This window comes from Erigeron canadensis, chromosome 8 (assembly GCF_010389155.1).
Source record: "Erigeron canadensis isolate Cc75 chromosome 8, C_canadensis_v1, whole genome shotgun sequence".
In the NCBI taxonomy this organism is placed as follows: Eukaryota; Viridiplantae; Streptophyta; class Magnoliopsida; order Asterales; family Asteraceae; genus Erigeron; species Erigeron canadensis.
Window position 1 is genome coordinate 14,928,373 of NC_057768.1, and position 22,139 is coordinate 14,950,511.

At 35.1% G+C, this 22,139-nt stretch overlaps 1 protein-coding gene and 1 pseudogene across 1 annotated transcript; both read left to right on the top strand.

The window, feature by feature from the left end:
- Nucleotides 1–2,439: 2,439 nt before the first annotated feature.
- Nucleotides 2,440–11,065, top strand: LOC122610379 (senescence-associated protein SPA15, chloroplastic). The gene is made up of 13 exons (XM_043783373.1): nt 2,440–2,540; nt 3,172–3,492; nt 3,947–4,090; nt 4,490–4,563; nt 4,801–4,877; nt 4,967–5,038; nt 5,290–5,358; nt 5,437–5,483; nt 8,919–9,036; nt 9,527–9,595; nt 9,689–9,792; nt 10,031–10,106; nt 10,766–11,065. Exons 2-13 carry the CDS (start codon nt 3,212–3,214, stop codon nt 10,946–10,948), a joined length of 1,314 nt encoding a protein of 437 aa, XP_043639308.1. The 5' UTR covers nt 2,440–2,540; nt 3,172–3,211; the 3' UTR covers nt 10,949–11,065.
- Nucleotides 11,066–11,757: 692 nt separating this feature from the next.
- On the top strand, nt 11,758–14,568 carry LOC122610300 (annotated as a pseudogene).
- The last annotated feature ends 7,571 nt before the right edge of the window (nt 14,569–22,139 follow it).

Sequence of the window (22,139 nt, forward strand, 5' to 3'; positions counted from 1 at the left end):
TGGGGTCTTAAATTGAATTCGAGGTCTTATTTTAGATTTGGGGTCTTATTTCACTAAAAGACAAAATGAAATTGAGAGGCTAAATTGAGAGGCTAAAATTAGAGGCTAAATTAAAAATAAGATGCTAAATTGGAAATAAGAGGCTAAATTGGAAATGCGAGGTCGTAAATTGGAAATAAGAGGCTAAATTGGAAATGCGAGGTCGTAAATCAGCGGGGTCGCAAACTGGGTTGTTCTTCCCCAAAATTCATTCTAGAAAACCCTAATCGTTTATTTCGATCTGGAAGGTGTTTTTAACATCAGATTGTATTTTTAGACTCCCTAATATGATGGGAAAAACAATCCTAAAGTCGGAAACTCAAAAAACGGACTTAACCCAGTAAACCCATTTGAACAAAGTTTATAAAAAGTGTACAAAAATTCTTATCTTAAGATTTTGTTAACAAAATCACACGAAACTTTGACAAAAGATGTAGTATATGATTCCAAACGTTTTAGACGTAAAAAGTTAAATACTTGGTGGGTGTAGTGTGTGTATTAAAAGAAAAACCGAAATATACCAAAAGAATAACATAAAAAGGGGTTTTGATTTCCTTAAATCTATAAAATAGATGTTTGTGATGATGTTTAGGACGTAAAAAAACTGTTATTGAAGCTAAATCTACACAAAATAAGGTTTGTTTTCCATAAAACTTGTTGATTTTGGGGTAGTAAAGTGAGGTAGTAAAGATGGGGTAGTAAGGGAAGATGGGGTAGTAAAGGTGTGTGTGTTTTTGCTAGGAGGCTAAGGTGGTGGAAAAATGAGAGTGTGGGGAGAATAAGACTATATATATGTAAGGTAAAATGGGAGGTTTTATGTCATGCCACCTTACAAGTCTGAAATACGAGGCCACCCAAATACGAGGCTACATTAAAATTACGAGGTCGTTTCCAAAATACGATGTCGATTTAAAATACGATGCTAATAAACGAATACAAGGTCGTATTTTCAAATTAAATTTATATTTTGACTTAAAAGTTTTCGTGGTCAACTCATAGGTGTTACAGTCTTCCTCCTAAACTTTTCGTAGGATACGTATTGAAGATGAGGCTTGCTAAAAGACTCATTATGATAGCATGTTGTACTTATTGGTCATTAGTATTATCTTAATGAAAATTTTCCCCCTTATTCAGATTTTGTTTGTCAATTAGTTACACTTCGAGCTCATAACAGTGTAAAGACATTATATACAAAATTTGTCTTAGTCAATTGATCATTGCTTATTAGTTTTAAATTTGAGTCATAGTTTGACTGGTGAGGGTCCTGAGTTGATGTTCTTCTGTACAACTGTACTTATTGGCTATGATTTCTGTTTAAAAATGAGTATTATTCCGGAACTTATTTGAATAGTCATAGATAAATGATCGTTTGGTCAAGTGGGAGAATGTTGGAACCATGTTAGTGTGATCGTCACTGATCTTCTATCATTCCTGATAATTGACGATAACTGAAATCCCTATGTCTAGTAAATATATAATGGACTTATTTACTCTTAAAGACGATAACTGAGATTAAGTTCTTAATGACTTTAATTAATTGTATATATGTTGATCGAGTTTTTATTTACTAATACTCTCAACAGTTTTTAGTTAACTGCGAGTGAAGCTGAATTTTTATAATAGCAGTAGAGATTATACGGATTTGAGTATTTGGATTTTTTAAATTTATACTTTTATTTTTCTTTATATTATAGTACAAATTAGTAGTTTAGGTTTTTTTTAATTGAAACTTTCAGTGAAATTAAGTTGTATTTATCTAGTTAATTTGTTTAATTGTTGGTTAAGTTGTATTTCAGTGAGATTATGTCTAAGAACAGAAGACCGAGGGGACCAAAGTTAGAAAAAAGAGGAAGGAGATAACCCGTTTGAACTATAATTTGGTTGATTGTTGTGTTTTGAATGTTATGAATTTGAGTAAAATGATTTGGTTTGTGGTTTAGATTTGGATTAAAAGTTGAGTTTTTATTAGGTATCATCGGAAAATAAATGTCTAGTCCTAAAATTCCATCGGAATAGACGATTGGAGAAGATGATTGGAAAAAAAAATAGAATAATAATAAATTTATTTGTATGATTTTTATTTTTCGTCCCTAAAGTAACTTAATTTTTTAACTTTTCGTCCCTCGGGTGTAACGTGAAATGACATTAGTGTCCTCACGTGTTTAGCACATGCTAACGTTAATGACTAAAAACTAACGCCGTCTGGCCAAAAGACCACGATTGAAAAATTTTGCCAAATTTAAGGTCATAATTGATATTTTTTCAGTTCTGAGATCAAAAGTAAAAAATGTGGCAACTTTAGGGACAAAAATGTAATTTAGTGTAAATTATATCATAGGACAGTAATGTTGGCAAGAAAGGGACCACAAGGTTAGATTGTGGACTCTGTTTGGTTTGCATTTGGTCCCCCATTTCCCTTCCCTTCCATTCTCCATTCTTGATAATTTATCTGTTTATTTGATCCAAAACTATACTATATCCCTATTTTTAAAGATTATTAGGTAAACTCAATCTGCATGCTTTTTATGTTTTGATTCCAATTCGAATTTCTTTATGGATCTTTAGTTATAATTCTGCCAATTTGTTTATCATGTATATGCATTGTCTTCAGTTATTATTAAGTTGTTAATTTTTTCAACGGAAAATGATATAGTTGTTAGTAGTTATTATTAAGTTGTGATTTGGGACCTCCAGAGTGGCAAAAGCCTTCACCACCTCCCCTTGGACCACTAGACCAAGAGCTCATTGGTATTAAGTTATGATTTTACTTTATGATGGTTGGTAGCTAATAGCTATATAGAAAGACCGATTCCCTCCATGTGGCCTTTGGCTTAATCAAGCCTTTTAAAAGTTAGGTTGTGACTGCGTGTTAACTAAGTTTAGCTACACAATAAATTCAAATCCTTCACCGTAAACTCGTTTGTTGATCAGAGCTTTTTCTGGTAGCATCCCGGTTTTAGCTGTGTTTTGTGTACTACTATATTACATGGTTTGGTTTAAGTTGTTTCTAAATCGACTAGTTTTGTATCCCTTAAATTATATTTGTTAGACACCCTTGTATCAGATAAAAGGAATAATTAGTATCTCTTTGAGAAGGGTTTCTGATCCTTATTGTTTGGCATTTGTACATAGCGGCGTTCTAAAGGAATTCCCCTTTTACAATTAAGTATTTATGGCTAGAGTTCATGGGATCGTCTACCCATCAGTTAAGAATCCCCATCATCCCAGATTAAGCACTAATTCTCAAGGATTGGTAGTAAAAAAGTTCAGCCATGGGCAACTTTTTATGTTAAAATTGAAGTTATCCAGCAATGCCAGATTGAGTAAATGCGAAAACTCAGATAGTTTGTATGCGTCCCACACTTTTTCTTTCTTATGCCGGTTAAGAGAAACACAAACTGCAGAAACAGAAGAATGTGTTAGCCGTAATGAAGATTGCTCAGATAATTTCAGGTATTGATTGCTTGATACATGTTTCTTTCATTTCAAGCATAGGTCTCTTTATTACAGATTTTCAAATTAAAACTAGGGTTAATTGCACGGAAATGTATCAAACTATAACGTGAAATCTGTAGTATGTATCCAATATCAATGCTGTATGTATCCGGGATGTACATGGTATCCATATAAGATGTCACATCTGCTGCATCACCAGTGTACAAGTTTGTAATCAGTGAGATACATACAATAACATTATTTGTAAGTTGGATGCACATGATAGTCCCTTTTAAAGGTGAATACATGCACATTTCCAATCACTTAACTATGTATTCATCGAATACTGATGCTATATAAAATCTTGTAGATGATAACATGAAATACTCAAATATGTAAACTTTAAACCAATTTCTGATTGGCATGTTGTGTTTTCTTCAAGTAGATAATAATAGTTTGTACACATGTACAGAACTCAAGGCGAAGACGGTCAACAAATAAATCCAGGGGGGTCTGGTGACATAAACCAGGCATTATCTGAAGCTTGTAAATTTGCTTACAATGATGCTAGATATGTCAATGAAAGAGCCAAAAATGACATCATCTTGCTTTCTCGGTAATTCATGTTACCCTGTTATGTTAATACACTTCAGTGACTGGCAGGACTTAGCATAATGCTCTAATTATCAAAGTGAAGCACCTTATTGCTATATTAGGTTAAATACTTACTTTCACTTGTAAGTATGCAAAGTGCAAGCTGGGAGCAATTATTATCTGCTAGTTATAATTTATTATATAAAGCAAATGCTGGTGGCACCGAGTTGTCTATTTCGATGTCTTACGTAACCCATGTCAAGCATTATTAGTGTGCATTACTCTCCATATACCCACTTCTAGTGGTATTCATAGTCTGGTATATACTTTATCTGTTTAGAAACATTGGTACTCTGCATACCAATCTTAAATTGTATTTGCAGTTCTTCTGGAACCTGATTATGACTTTTCATGTTATTAGTGGGATCAGGAAGTTGGATGCTAGGGCACGCCAAGATGTGGCAATTCTGGGTTCTGGTTTTTTGAAGCTTGATGGTAAGGTCCTAACCCAGTCGTTCAAAATCTGTTGCAACTTGGATATATAATGATGTTCTTCATCACAAACTCTTTCTTCTGTCTGCATCTTTTATTTTTACGTTTTTAAATGATAAATAGTAATCATTTATCTTTTGTCTATATGATTGCAATAAGACATATCTGTTATTTAAAGTTTTACTCTACATTTAGTTGAAAACTTTTAATATTTTTTTTGATCATTTTCTTGCTTGGTAGCCCGGGCTAGGGAGGACACTGAAAAAATTGACAGTAACGTGAAGAAGAGAGCCGAACATCTTCATCGTGTTGGACTAGTATGTACAGCTGTTTGTATTTGTTTTCACAAGGACATCTGTAACAAAGATAACATTATCCACCTTCTGTTGAACTTTCTTTTTAACAGATCTTAAAAAACAAAGCTCAGTCTAAATTAAAAAGTGTTGCTGATCGACATTGGAGTGATGGAGCTTTGGAGGTGCTTCTGTTTGATGGATCTTTTCTATTTCATATTTTTATACTCTATTTATTTTGGTGGGATACCTTTCATAAAAATAAAAAATAAAATAAATTTATTTTGGTGGGATTGTCCAAATTTATTTTTCAGAGGGATATTGAAAAGATACTATAAATAACAACACATTTTTACCTTGTTTCTAATTTGCTCATTTGACATTAAAAATTGTTAAACAAAATCATCCAACTTAAACCATTCCAAAAATCATCTAGGCTGATCTTCGGCGTGCTGATTATATAGCCAAGCAGCGAGCAATGGAAGATGCCCTGATGGCTTTAGAGGTATTTTTTGGTGTGCGACTGAATTACTTTATAACCATCATGTACTTCTAATTTGTCTAATTTCTTCATGTGTTGCAGTTTATAAAAGATGTCCACGACATGATGATCAGCAAGATGTACAAACTGTAAGTTCCTCTACTTTAAGTGACCATCATCCACTGATATAGTATATTCTCCATCCATTACAGCCACTTTTGTGGCTGGACTATTTTGTTAGTTCTTGGTATATGCTTCTAATAAGTTAAGAGTCAAAAGATAGAAAACTAACTTTTTTCTAGGAACGCAATTACAACGAGAATTTAAATACAAAACAGACCTGTTTGTAGAGCTATATGCCAAGAATGTTTCAGTGAACCCTATAATCTGCATTAAATCAGATATACCATTTAAATTCTAATAATCCCAGCTAACAACAACAACAACTGTACCCAATCCCTGAGTAGGGTATGGGGGAGGTGAGCTGTAGACAGTCTTACCTCTACCCAAAGGTAGAGAGACTGTTTCTATAAGGACCTCCGACCAGTAAGATGTAAAAACCGTAAAAGGGTAAAGTGTTTGTAAAAACCTGCTACAGAATCATGGTAATAGTATAGCATGTTAGTGTTGACAAGAATGTGAGCACTTCTTCCATGTTAACATTTACATAAATACCTCATTTGACTATTAAATCTTGTCGTCACTCGTCAAAAGTTAGGGTCTTAATTGTAGTTAGTCTAAAGATGTGATTTAGGCTTGGTTTTAAAAAGCGATAAGCGCACAAAAGCGATAAGGTCCATTTCCGAAGCGTAAAGCGCTAAGCGGAAAAGCGGTGAGATTTTCATACGCGAAGCGCACACTTTTATAAAAATATTATAAATTATACATATAGTATTTATAACACATAAATAATACTAAAACACCATTATATATAAAATACCATCAATGCCATTATATATGTATATCAAAAACTCTTTTATGTAGCATAGGCACCTTTAAGTAGCAAAACAACAGAACAGCTAGAAACTAAAAATCACAGAAGATGGCCAGATAGGTATTCAAAAGTAGGTTGCTTAAAGGTTCTAAGGTTCTAAGGTTCTAAGGTTAAACTAAGAGCCCTAATCACTTTTATCTTCACTTTTTACCGCAGCAAGGAGATGAATACAAAAATTAGAACGCTTTTTTACAAAAATCTTACGCTTTTTAGCGCCTAGCGCTTATTGAAAAAGCGCTAAAAATCGCAAAAATCGCACGCTTTACGTACACTCTACGCTTAATGTACAATAAAGCGTTTAAGCTAGCGCTTAGGAATGCTTAACGCTTAATCGCGCTTAAAGCGCGATTTTTAAAACCAAGGATTTAGGCTATAATTGTATCAGCTGTTCGAGTCTAGAAATTAAATGTGTAATTAAGGTCAATTGGGCTCTGAAAAGAAAAGTGATCGGTGTTTGGGCTGACACCAACCTACAAACAGAGGGACGTGATGATTGAGAAACATAAGCAATGATTAAAGCAACACGACAGTTCAAAGGGACATGATGTTAGAGCACTATAAATAGAAGCTTGTATTTCAGTTTTTAAGTGCGTCGATACAATGTAAACATCATTCAAATCTCTTGTTCTCTTGTGTTATTTCAATCTTGTGGATATGGAATTTCGATTCCTTACCTTGGTATCAGAGCATAGGGCTCCAAGATTACAAGAATTTGATTGGGATAATCAAATTGATCAAAAGATGTGGCTACGTTTTTCGATTCTGAAACAGGCGAATGGAGAACAGAAAAATAGATACCGCGGGGGATAAAATGAAGAACACATGAATGAAACATGTTTTCGTGTGTCCTTGGCAGTGGCGATTTTGGTTTCATTTTTCATCGTAAAACGAACCAGAGCACGTCAAAGGGCTGTTAAACAAAGATTTAAACACCAAGGAATTTGGTGTTTGGATGATGTTGTGGTGCGCTTCTATAGAAGAGAAAAACAAAAATAATCTTGGTGGTGTTGTGTATTACGAACAGAAAAAGCCATATGTTTGGTACTGTTCGTATGTTACAGCTGAAAGAAGCAATTGGAAGTTTGGGTATTTTGGTTAGTAACTAGAAACTGAAAGATAGAAAAGTGTTACAATCGGAAGTTTTGTTTTCATTTGCAAAGATCAATCAGGCGTCATCATCAACAAGTAAGTTTTTTGTTTATTTTGTTTTGTCGTGTCGTGTTAACTATCATCAAATTGCAAGACCATAAGGACTATATCATATTCTATTGGGATTATTTAATGGGAAGAAAAAACAAGTAATTTGGTTTGATAGTTGCAAACAAACAACAAAATAGGAATACTTGGTTGGTAGACTTGATTATGAAAAAAGAAAAACACCGGTGTTGGTGATTGTAAAAGAAGGGAAATTTTTGTTCTTGGTAGAAAGGATAGAGAGAATCAAATTTTGTGTAGTTCTTCTGTCAAATGGTATACATTAGATAAATGGGAAATACAAGAAAAGGGAAAAGTTTGATACTTAGAGAAAGATGTTGCTGGTTTTAGAAGATTGGGTTAGGGTAGTCTAAGACCAATAGCGGGGTTGATAACTACAGTAGGGTAGCGGGTTTGATTATCAACAGCGGAATAGCGGGAGTGGTCAAGATCAACAGCGGAGAAGCGGGTTTAATTGTCAATAGCAAAGAAGCTGACATAGTTGTCATTAGCAGGAGGCGGAAATGACAATAAATGGCAAGGCAGATTTGTCTTTCAACAACGAGGCGGGTTTGATCAAACACCCTAGAATTAAAGAAACCAGAGGTGTTTTGGAGATAGCATTGATTACTGACGGACCTGTAACAGTGAGGTATTGTAACAGATTGCATCACAAAGATTGACCAAGAGTCGGGGATTTCAGGTGAGGAGAAGGCCAGGAAAAAATTACCTAAGGACTTGAGAAATTAAAGATTGTTGAAGAATCCAGGAGCATGAAGACTCGGAGAACAACACAATTAGGGGGAAATATGTTGGACTTAATTGTATAAATCTTGTCGTCAAAAGTTAGGGTCTTAAATGTAAAAGGGTGAATTGATGGGAACCCCTTAGGCCCGTGTACCTTTTTGGTACCTACATAACCCCAGCAAGGATAATGTGAAGGATAGGGTCTTAATTGTATATACTCTAAAGATGTGTTTTAGGCTATAATTGTATCAGTCGTTAGAGTCTAGGGATTAATTGTGTAGTTATGGCCAATTGGGCTCTAGAAAGGAAAGGGATCAGTGTTGTTTGGGCTGACACCAACCTACAAACAGAGGGACCCGATGATTGAGAAATGGAAGCATACGATTGAAGCAACACGACAGTTCAAAGGACAAAGGGACGTGATGGTTGGAAGATTAACGTCATTAGAGCACTATAATTAGAAGCTTGTATTTCAGTTTTTTAGTGTGTCGATACAATATAAACATTCAAATCTCTTGTTGAATTTTGTGTTATTTCGATCTTGTGGATATGGAATCTCGATTCCTTACATATACAAACAAGGCCAGTTTATTTCTCAGGTCACTAACGAAGTTTTTCATTTTCTATACTGATATCTTTTTGTCTATAGGAAAAACGAAGCTTTATCTTTTGATGATGTGGCGGGCCAGATAACACTAGAAAAGAATGGAAAAGTACTTGACTTTTTCCCTGGGGAGGTGTCAACTGATCGCATTACTGCTATTCAGGTCTGTCATAAACCACCCGCTTTTCAACACGGTCTTGGAGAAGTTTTGCTGGCTTTTTTTGAAAGTAATTTACTTAATATTGAAAAACCAGAATTGGATAATAGCTGTAGTAAAAGAAGCTGTATAGTGTTGGATTTGCTACTGCTGTTTGAATCTGTAATAGTTGGATAATCAGATGTTTAGTCTTTAGCAATTTGATTCATTGATGGAAATAATTGATAAAATAACCAAAAAAGTATATTTCTGTGGAAAAATCAAGTAGAGACGTTTTATGAAAAGTTATAGCTAATTATTCTACTTTTAATAATCATTTCTGCTGCAAATGGTGTGAAACTCATTATCTTCTGATTGTTTTGACTCTTAAAATAGAACCAATTATTGTAGTCTTAAGTCGCAATAACAAGATAATCAGTTCCAAAACGCTTTCCAAACACCCCCTTTTAAGCGTGTTAGATGTGAAACTGGATATAAATATGTAAAATTTGTGCAGGAAGCTTATCAGGATATGGCATCTGCACTATCTGAAGCTGATGGAATAGACTATACTGACCCTGAAGAGGTCTGCAGAAATGAAAATTAAATACATTTTCTAAATCTCTTGAGTTATTCAGAGTTAGGCTAATTCCCAGTCTCGTTTTTACGTTTGGAGCAGCTTGAGTTGTTAGTTGCAACACTGATGGATCTAGATGCAATGGATGGTAAAGGCAGTGTATCGCTGTTGGCCGAGTGTTCAAGTTCTCCCGATGTTAATACAAGGTAGACGTAGATCTTAGCGAAAGTTCAAATCATTAGGCAACTGATTTTACCATAGTTATGTATATTTTTTAAATATAGGATTTCAATGACATGTGTTACTGTCATCATTGTACATTATTGATATGATTAATTTTGGTTGCACGATTACGTTTTTAATGGGAACTAAAAAGTTACTAACTCACCTTTTTTAGGCCTTTTTGACGCTCGTGTCTATATTCTTGTTTTTTTTTTATTGCAGAAAAGCATTGGCTAATGCTCTATCAGTTGCACCATCAATGTGGACGCTTGGAAACGCAGGCATGGGAGCCTTACAGGTAACCCATGATCTCCACTTAGATGTCAAAATTGGGTGGGTGACAACCGGTCAAAGGGTAACTTCAGTTTTGCTTGTGTCACAGAAAACACTTTGTTGTCCATTTCTTATATAAAATCGATGTGATAAATATGAACACAAGCAAGCTGATTTAGTAGGTATGCTTTATGCATTAAAAATGTGCTTGGGTGAATTTCAGCATGTTTGACCTGCTTGACCCTTTTCCTTTTTAGCAGTGTATATTGAATTATTAACGTGACTTGATAAAGATTATGTATATATAACCCAAATCAACCCGTTCATAAGTAAATCAAATAAAAGTTGTCACCTCTAATCTCAAAGATACTTCTTGATCATGCTAATATATACCTCTTTCCCTTGAAAGAATACTCTCCTGTAAAGACTCAAAAGATGTCAATGTTAGGATGTCTTGTATTAATTGTAACGTCTCCTATTGTCATAGTCTCAAGTGTAAATTACTTGGTTGCCTCCAATTCTTATTTTTAAGTTCTTTGTGATATATACTTCAACAGGGAAGCCAAGTTATTTTCAAACCATCTTTTCTTTATATTGTCATTATGAAATGGTATTTTGTACATTTAACTTATAATTCTGCTTTACTAGATATGCATATTCATAAACAAATTGTTGTGGTTGCAGAGATTAGCAGAAGACAGCAATCCTACCATTGCAGCTGCAGCATCTAAAACCATCTCAGAACTTAAGAGACAATGGGAGATAGAAGAAGGTGACAATTATAGGTTTATGATGAATCAAATTCCTTTGCGTGATGTTGACTATGAAAGATGTGATGATGACGATGTAGAAACAGAAGAATACTAAATGTTAATGTTTAGAAACTTGATATCAATGTAGATATATCTCGGTAAAAACAAGTAACATGTAATGTATTGATGTCTAAGGTTTTAATGTGTACGAAAAAACATCTTACGGAGAAAATTAGTAGCTTCTCATAACACTCATAAAACAAAGAAAAATGATATGGAGACCTAAAATAAACACCTAAAAGTAAACCTAACATGCCACCTGTTATTATACTTCTATGCCCTTAACTTTCACAATTAATAAACAATCAATTAATAATACATATCTTGCCTCGCCGTTAAAACCTTTTTTTACGTATCTTAACATCCTATCCTCAATGTAAGTCTTCTTCTAAACCTGTATATTCTTCTAAACATAATGATCATACGATTGTTTTAATAATTATTAATTTAATAACTTTGTGGTTGTATTTGAATTTGTTTATGTTGCAAGAATACATAAATTAGATTGGAGCTATTTATTGTGATGCGATCATATAATGCAGATAAATTAATTTTGATTATACGTAATATATGGGCTACACAAACATACTACACCAACACAAGGAAATTAATTAGGTTCCTTTTGTAACTATCATGTAATCTGGGTGTGTGTTATACATAGCTTCCATTTCCAACCATATTTGCTGAGGATCCATAGTCAATTCTTTTGTTTGAAGATACGATGCATATTTTATTGTTGTTAACTTTTACTAAATGATTTATTTTGACTAATGCTAATTAATGTCCTTATTTTCTTTTAATTATTTTTTGAATATCCCCATTATAACTTATTTTTATTTTGTGTGAGCAGCACATCGTTAAACGATGTCGGATATTGTTGAACCTTCTCATACACAAAAATTTCCAGTAGAAGTGGAACACGTTGAACCTTTTAATATCCAACAACTAGACGTTCCTGATCATAATATTCCAGAGGTTGGTATGAAATTTGATTCGGAATAACAATTGTATGATTATTTTAGAAAATATGCCTATCAAGTTGGTTTTGGAGTATCGAAGGCAAATGTTAGAACAAAGGGTGATACAAGATACTATTCTCTTCAATGTTCTAAAGGAGGGGTATATGTATCTAAGAACGAATCTAGTAGGGCAAGACTGTCGAGCAAAACTGGTTGCAAAGCAAAAGTGAGAGTGATCGTTAAAAGTAGTGGCAAATGCACTATATCTACAGTTGCTTTAGAGCATAACCATGTTTTAAGTCCATCAAAGTCACGATTTCAACGCTCTCATAAAAAAATGGATTCGTATACGAAGAGAAGACTGGAGTTAAATGATCATGCAGGGATTTCATTACACAAAAACTTCCATTCATTGGTCGTTGAGGCTAAAGGGTATGAGAATCTAACGTTTGATGAAAGAGATTGTAGAAACTACATTGCGAAAATAAGACAATTAAGACTTGGGGCTAGGGATGCAGAAGCACTTCGTAATTATTTTGTTCGAATGCAAAGATGAACTCCAAATTTTTTCTACGTTATTGACATAGATGATGAATGTCGTTTGAGAAACGTATTTTGGGCAGATGCAAGGTCTAGGGCTGCTTATGAGTCATTTGGGGATGTTGTGACTTTTGACAGCACATACTTAACCAACAAATACAGTATGCCTTTTGCTCCTTTTGTCGGAGTGAACCACCATGGACAATCTATCTTATTAGGATGTGGTTTAGTATCACATGAGGATATAGACATACGTGTGGATATTTAAGTCTTGGTTAGAATGTATGAATGGACGTTTCCCGAACGCAATAATAACTGATCAATGTCAATCAATGAATGCAGCGGTGGCATAGGTATTCCCACAATCTCATCATCGTCTTTGTTTGTGGCATATTATGAAAAAGATCCCTGAAAAACTTAGTGGTTTTAATGAATATAAAGCAATAAAGCGGACTCTAAAAAATATTGTGTATGAGTCCTTAGAAGCTCAAGAGTTTGAAGATGGGTGGGCCAATATGATTACAAATTATGGTCTTGAAAAAAATGAGTGGTTGTCATCCTTGTATAATGATCGCATGCGTTGAGTACCCGTATATGTGAGAGAAATATTTTGGGCAGGAATGTCTACGACCGAAAGAAGTGAAAGCATGAATGCTTTTTTTGACAGGTATGTTAACTCAAAAACCACTTTACGTCAATTTGTGGAACAATATGACAACGCACTGAAAAGCAAAATGGAGAAAGAAAACAAGGTTAACTATGCATCTCTTAATTCATCGTACAAGTTGTTAACTCCATATTATTTTGAAAGGCAATTTCAAGAGTCTTATACTAATGCAACTTTTAAGTGATTTCAAGATGACATAAGCGGTATGTTGTTTTGAAATCATTCATTATATAAAAGAGATGGCACCTTATTTGTATTTCATGTCACGGATATCCACGAAGGTAAATATGAAGAATTCAAAAGGAGAGTCGTATATACCGTGACTTTTAATTAGGTTGGATGTGATATCAAATGCTTTTGTCACTTATTTGAATTTCGAGGGATTATATGTAGGCATATTGTAAAGATTTTAATCGAGAAGGGCATTAATGAAATTCCATCACGTTATGTTTTGTTTCGATGGAGAAAAGATGTGAAACATCGACAGTATTTTGTGACAAATTGTTATGACGATTTGAAAAGTGAAGAGCAAACTCAACAATTTGTTCACATGTTTACCAACTTTTATGAAGCGGCACATATCACGAATTCTCCAGAAAAGTATGCATATTTGATGAAATGCATAGATATGGCAAAAGAAAAGCTGAATGATAATTCAAGTTGGAGTGTTAAAGGTAACTTAATTGAAGATATTTCAAGTCAGGGGGTTCATAATGCTTTGGAATCAGCTAGCAAGTTGTTGTCGCCTAAGAAAGTACGTAGTAAAGGTCGCCCCCCATCGAAGAGAAAGGAAAACACAATCGAAAAACTTGTGAAGACAAAAAAGAAAGCATCAAAGGTACTGTTATTTACTTCATCGATGTTTTTTATTCGTATTGATCCAATGTAGTTTGTTATCAACTGGTTTAATGAGTGCAGGTATCAAATGGAAAAAAAGACACAACAACTTCAAAAATCTCCAGGTTGTCAAATATGTCACCTGCTCAGGTAACATCATTTGCGTTAACCTTAACATGAGAAAACTATATTTATATATATAGTTAATTTCATATAATCACTTGATTAATACAGGTGAATTCGAGTTCATTTAACATGGCAAACACCACAACTTGGGAACAAGGAACAATTCCCCTCAATGATAATATGTTTACGAATAAATATAGCTTCGATCTTAATGATTGAGCAAGCAATAGGTGAGTTTGTACATTAACTAACTTTTGTTTTGGTTTCATGATTAAGTATAAATTTGGGTAGATTAACTAACTTTTGTTTTGGTTTCTTGATTGTTTTAGAAAGTATGCAGGTGTGGATTTCAGACAAGCATGGTTATTTTAGTAGAAGCCTTTTGGTGACAAATTTAGGGATTTGGTTTTTATTGATTTGGCAACTCATGTGTTTAGACCAATAATAATATATTATCTTATGAGAATATTTTGTGTGATGTTATATGTACTGATGTGGTGTTGTGTTTTACAAAATGTTATGCAAAGCTGAATTTTAAATGAAATATTATTCAAGTAATGAGTTCGTTTGATCAGGTTGTCATATAAATCAACAAATAACAAAACGCGTTAATGAAAGAAAAGGAAGAACAGAAAGTCTTTGTATAAACTGCAAACTGTTGGGGAAAAAAAAAACAAAAAGGGTAAAATTGGAAGAAAAATATTAAAGGTTTTAATAATTTAATGATATTAACACATGGCAATTTGTTATGGTTAGGCTAATAAGTAGGTATATATATTAGGCCTCTATATCAAAACTCTAAAACAAATTCTTATTTAGTGGTTTTCTCATATACTAGAAAAAATAATATAAACGGTGTGTTTGACAAAAGTAATTGCAGTTGTAATTTGAAACTTTTAACCAAAACGGTTAACTAAAGCTTTTATATTTTCGTAGGTCGTTGTCGTTGTAAATTTTATTACCAATTGTCAATAGGGTAATCAAAATGGAGATTCTAAACAATCGGAAGTGGTAGGAGGCAGCGGCAACTTCTTCAAACTAACAACATTTTCAATTTATAGGCAACTTCTTCGGCTAACATTATTACGCAGAACATAGGGGTCATTTCTACGGTGCTGGTACAACATTATTACGCAGAGCATAGGGGTCATTTCACAGTGCTGGTAGAAGGTCACTGTGCCTTGCATCGGATGCGTATTATCACTTCCATTTTCTTCTTTAAATATGTGTGGTTGAATATGGAGTAAATGATAAAATGCACATTTTTTTCTTGAATATGTGTGGCTGAATATGAAATAAATGATAAAATACACCTCATCTCAATAAACTTCTTGTAGATAATATGGAGAATTTTAAGTTGTCAATCTTTCTTTAATCTTCGCATGACCAACTTTTTCGCCAAAAACATATATCGGATGAAAAAGTGATGACCAAAACAGTGCATCAACATCAATTTGTCACTTTTCACGCATTTTTACACCAAAATTCATTGCAACTACCAAAATACTTATGCAAATAATAAGTAACTAAAGTTACACTAACTTATATTCAAATGGGTCATATTTGTACATTAAATAATACAAAAACGCTCAATTAAATATGTATAATTCGAGCGCTATTAGATATTCTGTTATATGTACATATTGTATCTACACTCTTACAAAGTTAGCAACCTATTATATCTTCTATGATTCCTTTTGCTAAGAAGAAGACTGGTTGTTATTTCGCATAAACTTGTATGAGCTGCTACTTCTTATGTCATTTTGCAGGAGAGGAACAATCGTTTATTTAACAAGACAAAGAGATCCGTTCAACAGCTTTGTGAAGTTATTTGGTCTACGGTTCGGTTAAAGCTTCTTAGTTTGCGTTGCAATCATAATGCTCTTTGATGCGTAAAACACGCTGTAAAGTTCCTTACTCGATGGTTTAACCCACAAGTGTAGAATAACAAGTCAAGTAATCACTATATAGGACGAGTATGAAACTTCAACTAAGTACTAAATTAGACTACTATTACGATAAATATAAATGCAAGAATATATATAAAGTAATACGTACTTAAGCAATATAAAGATAAGCAAGTAAGTAAGTGGTGAGACACAATATAATTTTCAAGTGTATTCTATTTATTGATGTTAAATAAAATACAAGGTTGTTGCTAAACAAGATATTACAAAGTAAGTATCTAAACAACCTATGAATTACAAGTGATCTAATCTTTGCTAAATAAACTCTTTGATCGAAATACTTAAAGTTATGAAGTATGACTGTTTAGATCGAGAGTATTTGAGCAAAGGCACCAAATTGCAAAAGTATGTAATTTGGATGAGGAAGTAACTTGGTATTTATAGGCAAAAAGAATAAATATAACATTCTTTTTGCCGTACAAATATGGTTACATGCATTTAAGGAAATTACTTTAAATCTTTAAAAGCATTGATTAAAGTACAAGAATAAAGTCACATGATAGTGACTTGTCTTCTAATTAACCAACCACCTTTACATGCGTGTAAGGCTTTTAACAAAAGACAAATGGATTGTCCGGTTAAAGGCATGTAAAGGCATAAAGTCAATTCCTCGTAATCAGTGTTCAGACTTGTAAGGTCTAGAACACTGACAAGGACTCCAGTCAGGAGATCTGGTAAGTCTTCCATTGAGCTCCGCTATTTGTCAGACTTCTTTTTTCAGACTTCAGTCTTCGACTTCAGTGAGAATGTTCTTCAGTGGAAAGATCTTGACTGGAGTGAAGTCCAGTGAACAAATCTGGTGGAATCCAGATTTCTATACAAGTAAGTTGTTCACTGGTCTTCACATAATTTCTGGACAAATCTTCAGAGGGCTCCAGTAGTCACGTCTGGAGCGTGTCCAGTAAATCTGGACCTAACAAATTCCCCCTATTTGTTTAGAAATTATGCAAGAATTTTCAAGCTTTGATCTATACAAGTTTGTGCTTGAAGAATCCTTGAAAAATTTGACTAAGTCTAATTTGAATTTTTGGAGAGCCACTTTATAGATCATTAGTGTTCCCAGTTTGTACATTTTAATTTCTAGACTTAATCTGGATAAGTACTTGTAAAAAAATAGGAATTGCAACTTATATTTACAGACATCAACTGGAGGAAAGTTACAATTTTATCAACATAAAATAAATACAAGTACAATATCAAGCCTTTTTCTTTACACCTGGAGATGAAAACGTAGTAAGAGAAGTCTTTAAGCCCAACTCCATCTCCATCAATTCCTTCCTCATCCATTCCTTGTCAATCCTCTTCATAAAGTATTTAACATCCTGGGAGACATCTTTACCCTTGAATGAAAGACCAATCTCTCTTAATTCTGACCACCCAAAAGCCCTGATTCAAGTGTCTTTTCTTTCATCAGTAAAGTTCCCTTCTCTGAAGAGTTTGACATGGAACTTAGAGAAGTTGTCATGATTTTCTGCCAGATGGATCTCAGCACCCAGTATTGATCAGACATCAAGTCTAAATTGTGACAATTGTTCATACTTTTCCTTTGTTTGAGCCCTTTTCACCATTTCATCCACTTCCCTGGACACCTTTCTCTGTTCAGCAACTTGTTGAAATTTTTCTTTATTGATCCTTTCAGTTGTGTTCAAGGGAATGAAGGTGCTAAGATCCGCATCTCTGGCAGCTTTGGATATTCTGGCTGGTGCCTTGGGCAAACCCTTAACCTTCTTCCTATATTCATGCTCCAGAGCAGTTGCATTACTCCTTACTTGTTGCTGGAGATTTTTCAATTCTTCTCTTCTCTGGGCAATAAGATCCAGTATGCTCACATCATAAATTTCAGAATTATATACTTGTTCATCCTGAGCATACATGGATCGAATATAGACGTCATCCAAGGCATCCAGACACTTCTTCAGCCTGGGATCATCCTTCATCTTTTTGTAAACTTCAATTTGTACGCCCAACCTGCCAGCGTTGTAAGAATCCAGAGTCTCATGCCTGGCCATATCTAACTGGTGAGCAATCAAGTCATCTTTTAAGTTCTTCTTGAAAATTTCAATTAAGATGCACTCTTGCTCCAGTCTCTTTGCCTTGGCCTCATCAGCAGACACATATTCCTCTTCTGTTTCATCTGTTGGTTCCTAGACACCACTTTCTTTCTCTTAATACTTTTCATTGTAGTTGGGATGTCTGGGAACTCTTCAAACACTGGCTCACTGGCATCAGTACCAGCAGCCTCTTCATCAACTTGTCCACTGGCTTCAATACCAGTGACATCTGCTCCAATAACCTTCTTCCAGACTTCGATCTTCTTCTTAAGATCAACAACCTTCTCTGTTCCAGAACCAGAACCTTCCCCCTTGGAAGCATCTCCAGATTGAAGATGATTCCACACCTGATCCAGCTTATGTCTGTCAGTAGAGTCAAATGTTCGACCAGACACTGGAGCAATGTTGTTCACAATTTTCCTCAACTGTATCACTTCCTTTTTAATTATTTCAAGATCCTGAGGAAAGTGGCGAGGCAACTGGGCGTTGATCATCTTCATTACTTCAGGCAACAACCCATCACGGAGATTTCTAAGGAGAGTTTCAGACACCTCCTCAGTGATTTCTTTCAACATATCTCCTCTGAACTTTCTAACAACTTCATCACTGAGGGTGCTGACCACTGAGTTTTTTTCCAGTGTTGGCCTGCTCTCCAGAGAGCTTATTCTGGTGGTCAAATTCTGAACATCACCAGTCAGACTTGCCAGAGGTTGAATAACTTTAGTTTGAATGGCAGTCTGAACACTTCTCACCACATCCCCCTTGATTCCCTGGACTGCAACTTGTATTGATTCAGAATTTCTATTTGTTGCCATGACAAGTTCATCCAGCTTCTCAAAGACTATCTCATTTCCAGCAAATATGTTCATTTCTGACTTGAGATTATTGGAAATTAGAGTTTTGAAGTCAGAAATAACCTGAGAAGAAGCCTGAAGTGATCTCTCCAGGTCCGCCACCTTATCAAAAAGGCCTTGGACCTCGGTTGAAGAAGAAGAGGAGAGACCACTGGAAGGATTGGTGATTCTGGTGATTGATGATACTGGCAACACCCTTGTGATATTTTCAGTTGGTTGGGTGACTGCCAGTGGTTCAGAATGTTGAATTTCTGGTGCAGAAGGAGATTCAAAAGTTGTTGTTGTTTGTTCTGGAAGAGGTGTTGGTGTATTTTCTGGGGGTGGAGGAGGCATATCAGATAGAATTGACTGGGAGACAGAGTGGATGGTGCGATCAATTTCTTCTTCTCCCAGAAAACTCATATTAACATCAAAGTCATTATCCTCAGATAGTGGAGAATCAACCATATCCCATTTTGGGTCGGTTCCACCTGCATGGTCCTCTACTTGTACATTCTCCACCCTAACATTCAGATCAATCTGAGCCACCTGCTCCAGATTATCTCCTTCAACCTGCCTAACTTGTTCCCCCTCAACCTCTTCAATAATTAGGGACCCATCAGCAGCCATGATGTCCCCATTTTCAGCAGTTGCTACTGGAATGACAATAGGTGATCCAAGCCCTCTTTCTTCTTCACCACTTCCTTCTACTTGTACTGGGGAAGTGGTTGCTGGTGCAGTTTCCTGACCAATTTCTCCAGAATCTTGATGAGATGATTCTGGAAGGGATGATACCAGAACTCCGTCTCTCCTAAGACAACGAGTTCTATTCCTTGGCCTGGTGGGATTAGGTAGAATTTCAACAATATTCACACCAGGCTGCTGAAGATCTGGAGCGATTTGGGAAATAGGTTGCACCCTTTCAGCAGTAACAACATCAGTAATTTCCTCATTGTTATGAGGCTCACCAACAACCTCCTCATCAGATGATGATGCAATTGCATCTTCTTGAATTCTAAATTGATAAAGCATCACTGATGGAATGTCGACCTCAGTAAGAGATGAGGTCAACTGGTTGAGGTCCCTCAGATATTCACACCTTGAAAAATGAGTTGTATTTACAGAGTACTCATTCTTCAAGGCCCTTCTGAATATGATGGACAGAAATCAAATGAATGGAATGAAGGCCTTCCTACTTTTGACCCTCAATCTGTCCACCAGATCATTAAAGAAAATCTGGGCAAAGTCCACCCTGTACCCATGCCATAAGCAGTAAGCAATCTGGAGCTATGTCTGGTTTATCTGATCTAAACCTCCAAAACTGCCACCCAAACACTCAAGAAGGTGAGTAAAGAAATATCTTCATGAATCTGTCAGCCTGCTCATATATACAGTGCCCTTCCTGAGCAGCTGACCATGTTCATTCACTATTTCTGTGTGCCCCATCAACCTGCACACCTCCCTGGTATTGATTTTAGATGGAATCTCAACAGGCATTTCATTCTCATCGAAGTAATTCATCCTCAGGGCATCTCTGAGGGAATCAACAGTAATGGTGAAGTGTTTGGTGCCTTGTTTTAATGTGTAGTGGATGGATTCATCACTTTCCACGTACACAACAGTATACCAGAATTCACAAAGATAGTCATGATACATTTTGCCTGGATTTAGGGTTAGGGCACCATAGAGTGGACTACTCAAGAAGAAGGTGTTCAACCTTCCAATGATTGAAGTTGCAGTGTGATTTGTTGAGAGTTTGGCCATCCAGTTATTCATGTTTATGCGGATGGCATCGGCAGAAAGAGATATATTATTTGCCTTCTTGACATTATCAGCAAGAGTATAATTTGCGGCTAGAAGATTTTTAGGAGATGGCATAGGAGCCATTTTAGATATATGAAAATGAAAGTGAAGGAGTTTAAGATTGAAAACAGAAATTTAATAAGAGAGATGATGATGATTGGAAAGTAAATGAAGAAGGAAATAAATGAAGGAATTTGAAGATATGGGAGTAAATGATTTTCGAGATGAAATTGAAAGTGAAGGTAAATGTGGGTATTTATAGAAGAAAGCGAAAATGGAATTCAAAACGGTAATTTTGAAAAATTTCAAAACAATTTTGATCGGTTTTGACATCCGCATTTAATGTTTCCCATCACACATAAATGTATGACGGTTGACAGCCCACAAAAATTACCGACTTGCACTTTTGGTCTTCCCAAGGTAACAAAACCATCATTTAAGTTGAAAAAGTCATGCCACGTAAGGTGAACAGTAATTGTCCAGATGAAAAATTTGTAAGGTTGGCATGCACTATCCATAAGTATTAAAAAAAAATGATTTGACACACAAAGACTCATTTTAATGCATCTGGAGGTTGACTGGACACTCCAATTTCACTGGTGGATTAGGCCAGTAGAACATGCATTAATGGTACACTGGAGGGACACTCCAGTAAGTACCCAGATTTGACCATTTTGGTAATCCTCAAACACGCACATCAACTAATATAAACAAATGAGAGGGACACATTTACAAAGCAACTGAAGTCACTTCAAACATGCACATCAACTTATCCAGTATTAATGAGAGGGACACATTTACAAGGTACTAGAAACATTTTTCAGAAAAATTTGTCCAGTGAGAAAATAAATTAATAAATTCCCTTTGAACTTAGATATATAAAAAAAATGTGGTCTGAGTCTTTTCCCCTGGAATAGTGATCCATAAATCTATCAGTGCAAAGATAGTATCACAAAGGCGTTCGATAGCTTTACTGGTATAGATTTATAAATCTGGAATCAAAGAACCCTGCCAATGTCACAAAGGCGTTCATAATAAGGTTCTAGATTAAGGGTTCAACATTCCCAACTCACTGACAAGATTTTGAAAAGTTTTCTCATCCAAAGGTTTTGTAAATATGTCAGCAAGTTGTTTATCAGTGGGAAACAAGTGGATTTCAACATCATTTTTCATTACATGATCGCGAATAAAATGATACCTGACATCAATGTGTTTCGTCTTGGAATGCATAACTGGATTGTTTGAGATAGCAATGGAACTGGTATTGTCACAAAAAATAGGAGTCTTTGAATACTTAATACCATAATCAAGCATCTGGTGCTTCATCCAGAGTATCTGAGCACAACAACTGGCTGCAGACACATATTCTGCTTCAGTAGTGGATAAAGAAACTAAAGTTTGCTTCTTACTGGTCCAGCTCACCAGTTTGCCACCAAGGAAATGACATCCACCAGTAGTGGATT